Source organism: Ursus arctos, unplaced genomic scaffold (assembly GCF_023065955.2).
Source record: "Ursus arctos isolate Adak ecotype North America unplaced genomic scaffold, UrsArc2.0 scaffold_26, whole genome shotgun sequence".
NCBI lineage: Eukaryota > Metazoa > Chordata > Mammalia > Carnivora > Ursidae > Ursus > Ursus arctos.
The window spans coordinates 27857229-27871402 of NW_026622941.1; the positions used below are offsets into that span (position 1 = coordinate 27857229).

At 39.7% G+C, this 14174-nt stretch overlaps 1 protein-coding gene across 3 annotated transcripts in view; it reads right to left on the reverse strand.

Annotated features, from left to right (window-relative positions):
* The window catches only part of IPO8 (importin 8), a 71212-nt gene extending 60115 nt beyond the window's left edge, over positions 1–11097 (reverse strand). The window contains exons 1-3 of one of the 3 annotated variants that reach the window (XM_044385572.3): positions 10673–10972; positions 7211–7243; positions 5094–5175 (exon numbers count right to left, since the gene is read on the reverse strand). In XM_044385572.3, coding sequence (XP_044241507.1) covers positions 5094–5175; positions 7211–7243; positions 10673–10756 — 199 coding nt within the window. In that variant the 5' untranslated portion in view covers positions 10757–10972. The other 2 variants (XM_026502172.3, XM_044385573.3) reach the window with 2 other exon arrangements.
* Between the last annotated feature and the right edge of the window lie 3077 nt (positions 11098–14174).

Consider the following 14174-nt stretch of genomic DNA (forward strand, 5'->3'; position numbering starts at 1 on the left):
ACCTTCAAATATCCTTGTAACATCTCAGGAAATTTCTTATCTGCTTATTTCTATCAAAATACAAAATAATTTTGTTCCTATTCTGTTTAACCGTCTTCAATAGTTAGAAAAGGCTTCTGAAAGAAACAAGCTGACATACTTCAGATAGGGTTTTGATAGGCAATGTGAAACTTTCTAACTATCCCAAATGAACACTGAATGTAAATAAATGCTTATTTATAACACCAGATACATTCATATACATAATATATAAGAATGAAGAGATAGGATCTGCAAAGCATTTTAACTTTCTTCCCTTGAGTTTCTCCTCTCCCTTCTTCCCCCACCTCACCTTCAACCCAATTTTACATAAAACTAAACTGGTTCACAGAAGCATTACATGACACAGAATAAACCAACATGTTCTACACTGGCTATAATACAACTGAAATGTAATGAAATTATGAACTTGACAAACAGCAAGATAGAGACATGGTAAAATTGTGGACTTATTTATAATACAGTCATTAAATACCATTAATTTTACCACTAAAAAATATTTTTTTATTGGGCACCATACAAGATGGCCTGCATGAAAGGCACACTAGTTTGTGTATGTTAAAATAAATCCTCAGGGCTCCTGGGTGGCTCAGTCAGTTGAGCGTCTGCCTTCGGCTCAGGCCAAGGTCTCAGGGTCCTGGGATTGAGCCCCATGTGAGCCTCCCAGCTGGGCAGGGAGCCTGCTTTTTTCTCTGCCTCTACACACCCCCAACTTGTGCACGCTCTCCCTCTCTCTCTCAAATAAGTAAAATCTTTTTTTAAAAAAAGTTCTTAAAAAAACAGAATAAAGTAAAATAAATCCTCAATTAGAGGCACCTGGGTGGCTTAGTTGGTTAAGCATCTGACTCTTGATTTCAGCTCAGGTCATGATCTCAGGGTCCTGAGACTGAGCCCCCCATTGAGCTCCATGCTCAGTGAAGAGTCTGCTTGTCCCTCTCCCTCCCCACTTTGTGCTCACACACACATGCTCTCTCTCTCAGATAAATAAAATCTTTTTTAAAAATTAAATAAATCCTCAATTAGTTAAGATAAAATTGAACTTACATTAAGTTAATAGGAGAGTATTAATTTCTCTTATGGATAATCATGGATTGCTAAGAATAATGAAGAAAAAGTACCAAAGATAATTTGAACTATCAATAATCTAAAAACCTCCCTTTAATCATTTAATTACAGTGATCTATCTAACCATTTGCCAGAGCTAACAAAACACAAATATCGTCTTAATCCAGTCATATGGAAATTATTAAACTTTTTCTGCAAAATCCACCATTCCAAGCATCTTAAGTTTAAATTTTACCTTCTAAAGCATACACACAGTTCTCTCCTTCTCAAGCACAACAAATCATCACTTAAGCCCTATGCTCTGGATCCAGACTCACAACTACACAGGTCAGTCGATCCCATAACCTCAACGGGAAAAGGATGCCAGTGAGAACTCACTGAAGCACAATGCTGTGCTTTCTGAGTTGATGTTTCTAAGCTTTTCCATTTTTCATTGTAATTTGGTAGACCCTCTCTCTCTTATTGGTTTAATCCGTTAAAGGCTAAGAAACTGAATAGTGTATGTAAATTATATCCAAAACAAGATTATACAGATTCTGAGTAAGAGCCAAGGAGCTTCCTACATATAAGACACATGAGCTTTAATGAAAGAGTTTCTTGTAATGCTTCTGGACTGATCAGAGGCATCTTTCCAGTTTTTTCTAGGGTCTATATTCTAGAACAAGGTTAACCTTAAAGAATTTGTGAATAATTTGGCTATAAAGCTGAATTTTTACATCCCTCCTTACCCATCTTTTAAAAATATATACAAAAAGTCAGAACAAAAATCAAGCAACTTGCACAAAACAGAACCCATGCTATTTTTCAAATGAGGGTCCCCACATCAGTCAACAATAATGACTTCATCAGGTCTAATGTAACACCCAACCCTCAACTACCACTTTTATGTATTTACTTTTTAATCCTTTTTTTAAAAGATTTTATTTTTAAGCAATCTCCACACCGAACGTGGGGCTCAAACTTATAACCCTGAGATCAAGAGTCACATGCTCTATCGACTGGGCCAGCCATGTGCACCTCAACTACCACCTTTAAGTTCAAACTACTTTTCTGCTCATAACAACTCCAAAATGTACTAAAGAAACTACATTTCTGAAACTAGGTTTACATATATTAGAGGGTCTCCCCACAGGCAAGGAGTAAAAAACTAGAAACAAAGTCACCTGAGAGATTCTTAATCATAACTATACTAAATTTAAGATGGGCTCCTTTCTCTGTACATTACATAATAATATTAATAATGTTATTATGGATCTTAATATCTCAAAAGGAAAATAACAGAACATCTAAATTTATTTTGTTTTGCTTGCCAATATCAAAATATTACATTTTTTTTCCTATTTCTTCACAGTAAGGTAATAAGGGACACTCACTAATGAGCTCGATTGATGGTAGCAGGAATATTTTAGGATTGCTAACAAGCCAAGAAATCAAGAATTGAATATTCTGCAGAACTATGTCTTTCCACTAAATATTAGCATAATTTGTTTACAGTTTTATGCAGGCTGACTTTTTTTTAAAAGCAAAGATCACACCATTCTTTTTTAAATGTCAAGATAAAATGATAAATTACCTGTCTGGGTGTCGCCATATGGTTTTTGGGGCATCTTTGTATTTTAATAATACATTAAATAGGACAGAAAATTTATAAGTTTAGGATAGATACAATGTAGAATTTTATACTGTGTATTTCAGATTCAATGATAAAATGGATGCTCTAAGAGAGAAAACTGTTCTATTAAAAAATTAACCACCAAGATAAACTCTGTCCTATAACTAACAGATTTGAAATCTACATAAATTATGAAGAAAAATTGCCTACAAGTGCTATTTACATTTCATATCAAAACTTAGTTATCTAAGTTATTAAGATTCAAAGTTGTATAGAGGATATGAGGAACCTAGCATTATAGCAGGGTTGATACAAAAAGTAAGCAAAAGCAACTTGGTGAGAAGATTCAAAATTCTAAATGTTAATATCGTTAATATCCATTGACCCAGCATCCCCATTTCTTATCATTTATTCTATGAAAATATTCCCACAAGTATCCAGAGATAAATGTCCAAGGATCCTGATTATAGCTTTGCCTCTATCAACAATGATAACAAAAATGGACAGTGAAGGAAATATCCATCAATACCAAATTATTTAAATAAACTATAGTAGTTCTGCACAAAGAAATAATGAACAATTGTTATAAAGAATAAAGTACATGTATATGCATATATACGGATATGGAACAGCCCCCCAAGGGTATATTGTCCAATGGAAGAAAAAAGTTATAAAATACCATGTAGAACCCCTGAAACAAATAATACATTATATGTTAAAAAAAAAAAAAAAAAAAAAAAACCACCATGTAATATAAAAACAGATTTTTGTTACATTTTAAAACCATCTTATCTATAAGAAAAAAGGAATTGGAGAACCTTGCACCAAAGCTGACAGCAGCTATCTGTGGGGATGTAATCAAGGCAATCCAATGAGTTTTTGTAATGTTTATATGTCATGTAAAGAAGACATACTAAATCAATAAACTGCTTTAAGATCTTTAAAAATACTATTTCTACAAAGCTTCACAGACACTCCACAATGGCCCTTTAAACACTTAGATTATTAAAATAGTTTCCATTCAGCAAAATGTGATTTCAGAACAGCCCTATTTCATAAAACAAAGCTTAAACAACTGAAAGTTACAGTTTCAAAAAAATCTACAAAGAAGTCTTCTTATTAAAGCCTATAAGACTTACCTTATTAAAGTAACAAACAATTGCAACATGTAGGTTTTTCCATCGGTTGTCTTAACAAAGGGATCTTTCAGGAAATCATATATATTGCTACAAGTATTTTCCCAAAGCCAATGATTCCTTACCTTTTTGTTGTTGTTATGTTCAAGGCAAATTAAATACTTTTATCAGCATGTGGAGTACAATCCTATCTGTATAAAACTGTTCTCTCTTTCTACCTGAACCTGCAAAGACTAATGTTCACCTAATGTTAATGACGGCCATTTCTGAGCAATGAATATCGGGTAATTTTTTTTTTTACTTTCATCTTTGTGTTTTTCTGTATTGCCCAAATTATTTATAATGAGTATATATCAAGTGACCTAATTTTTTAAAAAAGAGTTTTTAAATTTCTACTTTTTAAATTAGCATTTGTCATTTTACTCCCTTTGTCTTGAAATTACTATCTTTTCAGGACTCATGACACTCCAAAACTTTCTTGATTTTTTACCTTCTGGGCTCTAATGACCAGCTCATTAAAAAGGCAAAAAGAGGAAGGCCCAACATCATTGAACTACCATAAGGTCCCACAGACATGAAAGTAAATCTCATGTTTAAAACAAAAGTCCTGGGGCGCCTGGGTGGCTCAGTCGTTAAGCGCCTGCCTTCGGCTCAGGGCGTGATCCCGGCATTCTGGGATCGAGCCCCACATCAGGCTCCTCCGCTGGAAGCCTGCTTCTTCCTTTCCCACTCCCCCTGCTTGTGTTCCCTCTCTCGCTGGCTGTCTCTCTCTGTCAAATGAATAAACAAAAAATCTTTAAGAAAAAAAAATAAATAAATAAAATAAAATAAAACAAAAGTCCTGTTCCCCAAACATGTGTTTAGGAATATCTGCGCACATATTACCTCCATGGTCCGACTTACGAATGGAGCTCAAATCCACATACGTAAACTCACAGTCTTCATCTATGGACCAAAGGGTGGGCCACCAGGAATCATAAAAAATTACGGAGATTAGGCCATTAAAATTGTGAAAGCCAAGGGGGAAACTGGCAAAGTTACAGAAGCGAGAAATCGGTAGGTAAAAAGGAGAGAAGGAGAGGGAAAGCTAGGAAAGATGTCAGGCTGAGTATCTACCTCCAAGTTGCCAGGGAAAAAGAAAGTGAGTTTTTAAGCCATTTGAAATACTTTATGTGTGCTTCCTGTTTTTTAAAGAAATCACAGATATAAATAATTTTATAAAGGATGAAAAACCTACTCACCTGCCTGGCGTACTGGGAATTCCACATGATCAGAGACTATGATCCGAAGTAAACTGGGGGCAAAATTGATAATCTTGTAGGACTGAAATTACAAAGAAATACTTATAAAACAGGGCAATGTAAATGAATAACTGTTAGCACGGTTACTGAATACATTACTGTCCAAATAAAAGGAAAACTTAAAGTGAGAGAAGTTCTCCAAGGCAAAATTAAGACTACTGAAATACTTCAAATCAAAACTGGAATAAATTGGTCAATAAAGGTGTATGAACGTTTTTATGTTTTTTTAACATAAATTGTCAAAATGCTTTCCAGAAAGTGTGTCGCAATTTACACTCCCAAAAGTAGTATCTGCCCATCTATCCAAGGTCCAGCATTATCATTCCTTCAAAACGGACTCATATTTTAAATTACATTTCTAAGTTAAAATTTATCCTTTCTGTTGGCTATTTGTTTTCTTCTACAAATTCCTCATTCCCTTCATCTTTCTTTGAATACAATATTTGTTTCATCCTTAATAAATCCTAAGAGCTATTTATGAATTTAAAATCTTAACCTTTTATTGGACCTATACATTGCAAGTGTTTCTTCCCAGCTTACTTGTGCTTTAATTTTGCTTATGGTATTTTTGACAAACAGAAACATGGAAAACATGGGCTACAGAAAACAGCAGATTCCACGCAGGAACACAGACACGATCATGTTAATTGTCTGTGCTTGAGCTATGGAGAGGAACCAGCCCAGGGTGGAACAGTGCGCCTCCCGAGACAGTGCTGCGAGTTGTCATCACCAGCTGCCCTCTATGGGTAGAGCATCCTTTATTTTTTTATTTTATTTTATTTTTAATATTTTATTTATTTACTTGTCAGAGAGAGAGTGCACAAGCAGGGGGAGCGGCAGGGCAGAGGGAGAAGCAGGCTCCCCGCTGAGCAATGAGCCAGACTGGGGGCTCAATCCCTGGGACCCTGGGATCATGACCTGAGCCACCCAGGTGACCAGTGGAGCATTTTTTAAACACGACACCCAAATGAGCCTGTGCTGAAGTGGCCCTGCCTGGGTCACTCCCCGCCACACACACATGTTCCACTTTGACCTGCTCCTGAGTTTGGACATGCTGACTTTAGAAGTAAAAAAAAAAAAATACAGAGCAGCCCATTCCTTCTGCTAATACTCCCTCCAGCTGTCTAGAGCCTGCACCAGGTTACCGTTCTGCTACACTGCCAGAGCGTACACTTGGCCTTGCCTGCAGACATTCCCAGAAAAGACTCATAAACTCTCAGCAAGGCTAAAGCTGAGAGCTTCCCTTCCTCCGGGAGTCTGGACCGACAGCAGCATCCTTTTCAACATACCACGAGGTTTATGTATACCACTCAACTGTTTAATTTATCACCTTTCCTCCTCATTTATTCAGAATAGCATTTATGAAGATAAACGTTTGACTAAAAAATTTGGAGAAAATTGGCATCTTTAAAATAATCGATCTTTTCCATCCAGGAACATTTTGCTTTCCAAATCTTTCTATAAAATTTTGAATTATCTTATAATTTTTCTTCCTTTCATCCTGGATAAACCTCAGAATCTTTAATCTATTGTATATAAAGTAAGTTCTCCTTTATTCATAATTGAAACCACCATTTTAATTTTTAAGAAAACAGATTTCTTTTAACAGCAGTTTACAAGAGTCAAAATTAATACAGACTTAGCCCATTCTTCTAACCTTCTGCGTGTACGTTATCATAAAATAACTCATGTTTGTAACATTTGAGATACAGAAAATCCTGTAGTGAATCACACACTAAAACATCCATGGTTTAGTTCTAATCTCTATAGTTTAGATACTTATCTTACTACAAATAAGTACAAAATAACCTATACACTTAGATTAATGGTACCTATTTAAAAGTGGTTATTGTGGAGACTGCTTTCATTTCAACACTGTTGCCTTTGTACACATCTTGGAACTCCTCTTTTTGCAACTGCATGCCACTTCAATGACCTTGTGCAACTTTTTGTCTTCTCCTTTCAGCCTTGATTCAAACTATGTTAATTTAGCCAGCTAAAACATCCAGGGGTAAATTCAGATAAAGTCTCATACTACTTTCCTCACAAATATTTACCCAATTTCTTCTTTCACCTTGGGATTCAAGTTTCTAAGAAAAAAAAAAAATAAGACATTTGATATTTACTTTTTATCTGTGAAGTTTTTTGAAAATAAAGAGTTTACTTGCATAGCATAATTCTGCATCTGACAAGAACTCATCTTAAAGCAAAGAGCTGCTGTCTCCCACTCTCTGCCTCACTGCTGCCACGACATTAACTTTTCTAGGGCTCCAACATGCCAAACTGAAGGCCTTTATTGGACCTGCTCTTCCCACTCCCAGTTCTTCACCTGGTTCACTCCTTCAAAACATCTAGGTCTACGCTCAATGTCATTCTTCAGAGAATGACCACCCTATTTATAGACCCCAACACTGTCTCTCCAGGACTTTACTATCTATAGCACTTAGGACCTGCTATTATTTACTTGTCTCTATCCCCCACTAGAATGCAAGCTCTGTGAAAGGAGAGCCTTGTATTAGTGCCTGCATTAGAACTCAATAACTATGTTATTCATGTAAGCAAACTCGCTTAAAGGGCAATAAAAATTAGCTGCATGGAAAGGCAGGGATTCCAAAGCTCGGCAATGAAGGTAATTATTTTTATTTCCCTATTGAGGCCTTGTGGAGAATGCTTTATTAAAAGAAGATACCTTTGTGGATGAGTTACTGGAGCAAGATACCTCCCCATTCCTACTTCCCTTTGCTGCTGCTATAGGGACTTCTGGGCCTAGAGACAAGGAGGAATGTGCACAGGATGAGTTTTCCAGGGACCCCCGGGTGGGTCTGTCAGTTAAGCATCCGATTCTTGGTTTCGGCTCAGGTAGTGATTTTAGGGTTGTGAGATCAAGCCCCGTGTCTGGCTCCATGCTCAGTGCAGTCTGCTAAAGTTTCTCTCTCCCTGTGCCCCTCCCCATGCTCACAAGCTCTAAGTAAATAAATCTGAAAGAAAGAAAGAAAGAAAGAAAGAAAGAAAGAAAGAAAGAAAGAAAGAAAGAAAGAAAGAAAGAAAAGATGAAAGTGCATTTTCCCATAGAAACAATATCACACACAGCAATCAAGGAACCAGTCACTGGTAACAGAAATATGTTGGCAACAGAAAAATATTGCTCCAAACAAGAATTTATCCTTCAGAACAGAGGCTGTTATGTTTTGAAACTGCCTACTCTTCCACAAGGCAATTGACAAATCATCAGTACCCTGCAGAAGCTGCCCCCACTTCCTACGCAGAGCATATTTGCTGAGGGGGGACCTAGACTAAAATAAGTGAGCTGGACCCTAATCACTTCTGGTAGATTACCCACACATTTGTCCAACAAGGCAGGAAACTACAGTGGTGATAAAGAATAAGCACACAAAACCCAACATTATAGCTGTATTTTACTATAAGGTTATGTTATGTGACATTATACTTGTCTTTTACTTACAACTAAAAAAAAAAAAAAGGCTAGTAAGAGCATATTACAATCCAAAACATTATACAAAATAAAAATGCTAAGGAGTGGCATAGCAATAAGCTACTTTTAGAAGTTGCAGAGAAATTACAGTCTGTGATGAAATGGGTGGATATGGGGCAGGGCAAAGTGAGGATGAAATGGGTTTGAACTGAAATGCCATGAAGAAAAATGTAGAATTGGGTCCCAAGTATCTCTTCTAGTTCTGCAGGCTTTCCCACCAACCTTTCCGCTTCTATACGGTCAACTGCACTTACACATTGACGAATCAGAAACAAAGCAAGGGGGGCACCTGGGTGGCACAGCAGTTAAGCGTCTGCCTTTGGCTCAGGGCGTGATCCCGGCGTTATGGGATCGAGCCCCACATCAGGCTCTTCCACTATGAGCCTGCTTCTTCCTCTCCCACTCCCCCTGCTTGTGTTCCCTCTCTCGCTGGCTGTCTCTATCTCTGTCAAATAAATAAAATCTTAAAAAAAAAAAAAAGCAAGGATAGGCTAACAGAGGCAGGAAGGTGTAACATGATATCAAAGATGATCCCTATTGACACTATCAAAATAACATCTGGCCTCATTGTGAAGAGAAGGGGGTCACAAACAGGCCAACTCCCCTGTTCATACTAATAGATTGCAAGTTCAGCTCTTGCTTTGTGCCTTCTAACCAACCCCTGGATTACTATTCTTCTAGCCAACCAACACACAGTACCTCGGCTCTGCAAAGCCTGGGACAGGTACTGACTTTAACTTTCCCCTATTCTGAGCGAGAGTCCTTTTCTTTTTGAGGTAACAACGCATTCTCTTTAGACTTCAGTTTAACTCAACCTTCCCTCCAGAGTTTTCACTCTCCCTTTTATCTCTTGGGAATCCTGAATTCACACTTACTCCAAACGCCATCCAGATTTCCCACTGGATTTCAAAGATTTAAAATGCACAGCTGCACTTTAAAGTCAATTCCAACCAGGGAAAAAACCTTAGTGAACTCCCACAGAAACTTTTACTTAAGACAGCTGCTCTCACACTTCAGGAAGCACAGAATCACCTAGCTAGCTAATTAAAACATAATTGGGACCCACCCCCCAGAGTTTCTGATTCCCTAAATGTGAAGCCATAATTTCCACTTGCCACAAGTTCCCAGGTGATGTCCATGCTGCTCATTCTGGTCAACACTTTGAAAACCACTAATTTAGGTATATTCCTTTACATTTTAAGGATTACCCCAACCTCAACCAGCTGTCACTCTACCCTGGGGAGCAGACCTTAATTCGTACTTTTTAGTGAGAGGTCTATCATTCATTCTTACAGGTGAGGAGGAAAAACATGCGCTACATTTTGGGATCACTGCAATTCCGAAATGTCGGTGGTAACGCTGGAATAAGGACAGGGCCAGTAAGAACAGAGGATGGAAGATAAAAGAAAGTCTTACACATTTTAGCGCTATAAGAAATCCCTCCAAACGTATATGAGTCGACGTGTCTTTTGTAAAATAGTACCACAATGAAAATTCCCTGTTCTCTCCCCTGCACTCTCCCGGCAGCATTTCCCAGCGCTCCAACAAAACTCTGCCAATCAGTGCCAACACAGACCTTCCAACCCCACAGAAGCAGGCGATGGGCAGGGTTTCCCACCGCAACACCTAAAAAAGGCTGGGTCTGGAGAAAAGCTGAACTCAGATTTGAATTTTGAGTGAATTTTCCCACCCTCGTCCCTAAATCAGCGTGCTTAGGGAAATCACACCCGGCAAACACTATCAAAGCTCTCCAAAGCCTCTTTCTGCGGGTCAAGTGGACTGAGCAAACTGCACTGTGGAAGGAAAACGACACGAAAAGATGCAAAGGTGGCCAACAGGTGCGCGAGTTGTTCTGAGAAGATCCGGGGAGTGCGGCTAAACTGGACCCCCGGGCGGGGGGCGGGCCGGGCCGAGACTAGCGTCAGGGTCCCTAGCCCCGGTTGGGGTGGAGATCAGGGGTGCCGAGGAGGGAGAGCGGGCTAGCCCGCGGGGAGTGCCAGGGGGGCGCCGCAGGCCCGCTCCTCACCTGGTTGAGCTCATTCTCAGCTGCAATCCGCAGCTTCGGGTCGATGGTGCCCTTCAGAGCCTGGATGATCCGGTTGAGGTCCATCTCCCCGGGTGGGGGCTCCGCGGCCCCCGGACCAGTAGGCCAGACTGCAGCTTTAGTTTTTCTTTTGACCCGCTCAGCCTTCTTCTCCGCGACCCCTGGACTACCTCACTCCCCACCCCCCGCCACCGTCGCCACCTGCAGCCACTTGCTGCGCCACTCTGACTCCGCGCCCCCTGTCCTCCCTTTCTACCCCCCACAACTCGCTCTCCATTCACCCTTTTACGACAACCGGTGGGAGGCGGGAGAAGTGAGAAAAGGAAGCGGCGCTTCCTTTACGGCGGCCTCTTCCCCAGGGCGTGATGCTATGGCTGCTCCGGCAGGCAGCCCCCATGCTGCTGTACGGAAAACAGTAATGGCTTCTTCGCGGAAGGGAAATTGCGCTCACTAGCTCCGGCCGGCGGCCGCCATGCTGTCTTACGGAAAACAGCCTCGGCAGCTTCCCAGATGAGGAAACAAGCGGGCTCGAGGTCTCTTTACAGATACTTCCTAATTAAGCATATATAGATGGAATGGCACTTTTTGTTAGTACGGAACTGGGCATCACAACTGACCCTGTTCCAGGGCAGACTTATTGGGAACTTAAGATCATCTAGCCCACAGTAGGACAGGGTTCCCTTGGTCTATGGGAGCCATCATTCATTCTTTCATTCATTCACTGAACATTTGTTAAACATATGTTTTTGGACCAGAGTATTGAGATATTTAGGTACCACATTATAACAAGATGACCAAGATGCAGGTTATTATGAAGGAACTTACAATCTGATAGAAGAGACAAATGTACAAATATTTACAGATTGTGAAAATAAAGAGATCATAGAAACTATGTGCCTGAGAGTTTCTGAAAGATGTCTGTACCTTCTCAGAAAAGTAGTGAAAAGCAAGAAGGATTATACAATTTCCACCCACTGTGGCCTTATCTGGCGCAATAAATTCAATGGCCTAGCGGTTGGCAATGTCTCTTAATGCTTCCAGTTTTCCCCCTCTTTAGTCCATTCTCCACACTGCTTGCCATCAGAGTAATGTTTCTTAAAGGTTAATATTATCATGTCCCTTCCTTGATGATTTCCCATCAATTTTAAGATAATATTCAAACTCCTTAGCACTCTGGTGTCTTAGGAAACGTAGTACTTTCATCTCCACACTATTTCATTAAGCCACTTTCTTGGACCTCATGATATCTAAAGCTCCTTGACCTCTGAAATCTTAACTCCAATATCCTCTTTTCAAATTAGGACATATTCTTCCATCTCTTTCTCGCTCAATAATTCTTCAATTACTTTTTTAGTTCTCCTTAGGGTCCCCATTCCTGACTACACATCCTTCCCTGCTATTAAACTCCCAATGCAGCTTCTTAAGTCTACCCTTGACCCACTATGCAAACTGACATCACTACAAATGTGTGTTCTTTTCTTAGGCTCAACAATCCTATTCCTTCTTTGATCAGAACCATCTTCCATTTTCCCAGCAACTGTTCCAACCCTCAAGACGCTTCTCAAACTCCCTGTCTCATAGAGCCCTGCAAAGATGAGCAAAGCCATCAGGCTCAACTCACTCAAACACAAATTAATCTCTGCTTACCCCTATTCACCTCCTTACCTCCAATCTGAACCCAATTCTCTCCCATCTCTTCTGGGACCTTGCTCAATAAATCTATCTTTTCTATATATTTTTCATTAAAATAAATTTTGAGGGGCACCTGGGGAGCTCAATCGGTTAAGTTTTGCCTTCAGTTCAGGTCATAATCCCAGGGTCCTGGGGTGGACCTCCTCCAGGCTCCCTGCTCAGTGGGGAGTCTGCTTCTCGCTCTTCCTCTCCCTCTACCCCTCCCCCTGCTCGTGTTCTCTCTCTCTCTCAAATCAATAAATAAAATCTTTTTAAAAATTAAAAATAAAATAAATTTTGAGTAATTACATGCTCACAATTGACAATTTTGTAAAACTTTTCTTATATTTTCAACCCCTTTCTCTCCACTGACTCAACCTCAGCCTAAAAGCATTTCCCCCAGTTAAATAACAATCCTTCTCCAATAATGCTAATTATTGTTCATTCTTTTTCACTTTTCATACCAAAGAATGGTCTTCATTTCTTGTCTCTACTTCTTTACTTCCTACTCGTGCATCAATCAGCTATCTGCCCTCATTTCCCCCACTGAAACTGCCAAGCAAAAATCAACACTGATCCTTTGGATACCAAATGCAAGAGACATTTTCAGTTCTCATCCGAAAATGTCTCTCTCTGGCATCTGACACTGTATTATATGCTCTTTTTTTTCTAAAATATTTTTCCTTGTTTTAAAGAATATATTTCTAGGGGCACCTGGGTAGCGCAGTAGTTAAGCGTCTGCCTTCAGCTCAGGGCGTGATCCCGGCATTCCGGGATCGAGTCCCACATCGGGCTCCTCCGCTGGGAGCCTTCTTCTTCCTCTCCCACTCCCCCTGCTGTGTTCCCTCTCTCGCTGGCTGTCTCTCTGTCACATAAATAAATAAAATCTTTAAAAAAAAAAAAAGAATGTATTTCTAATATTTTTTAAAGATTTATTTGAGAGAGAGAGAGAACACAGAGGGAGAGGGAGAAGCAGACTCCCCGCTGAGCAGGGAGCCTGACGCAGGGCTATCCGAGGACCCTGGGATCATGACCTGAGCAGAAGGCAGACGCTTAACCAACTGAGCCACCCAGGCGCCCATATTTGTAATATTTTGATTGCTCACTTGATCACCCAAGTCTTAAACACTGGTGCTTCTCAGGACTCTGTCTTTAGCCCTCATCTCTTTCTTTTCTTTCTCTTAAATCCATTCTGCTTTTGTCATTTCATCCACTTATATAACCATCAAATCAATAGGGACAACTCACAAAACTGCTTCTAACCAAGATCACTTTCCTTAAACTAAATGTATCCAAATGCCTTCCATGCTTCTACCCGGATGTATCCAAAACCTTTAAGGCACACGTCTAAAAGTGAGCTGTGGCAGCCCTGAAGATGGTTTGGAGTAGGGAGAGACTTGCTGCCATTGTTTCAATAACATTAAAAGAGAGAAAAGACACACACACAAAAAATACAGTGACACCAGAGAAACTGGATCACTCATATACTATTGGTAGGGGTTTAAAAAGATAACACCTCTCTGGAAAACAGTGGCTAAGAAAACTGGCACATCTATACCATGGAATACTACTGAGCAATAAAAAGGAATGATACATTCAACAACTAGGATGAAACTTCAGAGAATTAAGCTAAGTGAAAAAAGCCAGTCCCAAAAGCTCACATATTATCTGATTTCATTTATATAACTTTTACTAATATGACATTCTTAAATGGGGCGCCTGGGTGGCTCAGTCAATTAAGTGTCCAACTCTTGATCTCAGCTCAGGTCTTGATCTCAGAGTCTTCCTCTCAGGGTCGTGAGTTCAAGCCCCA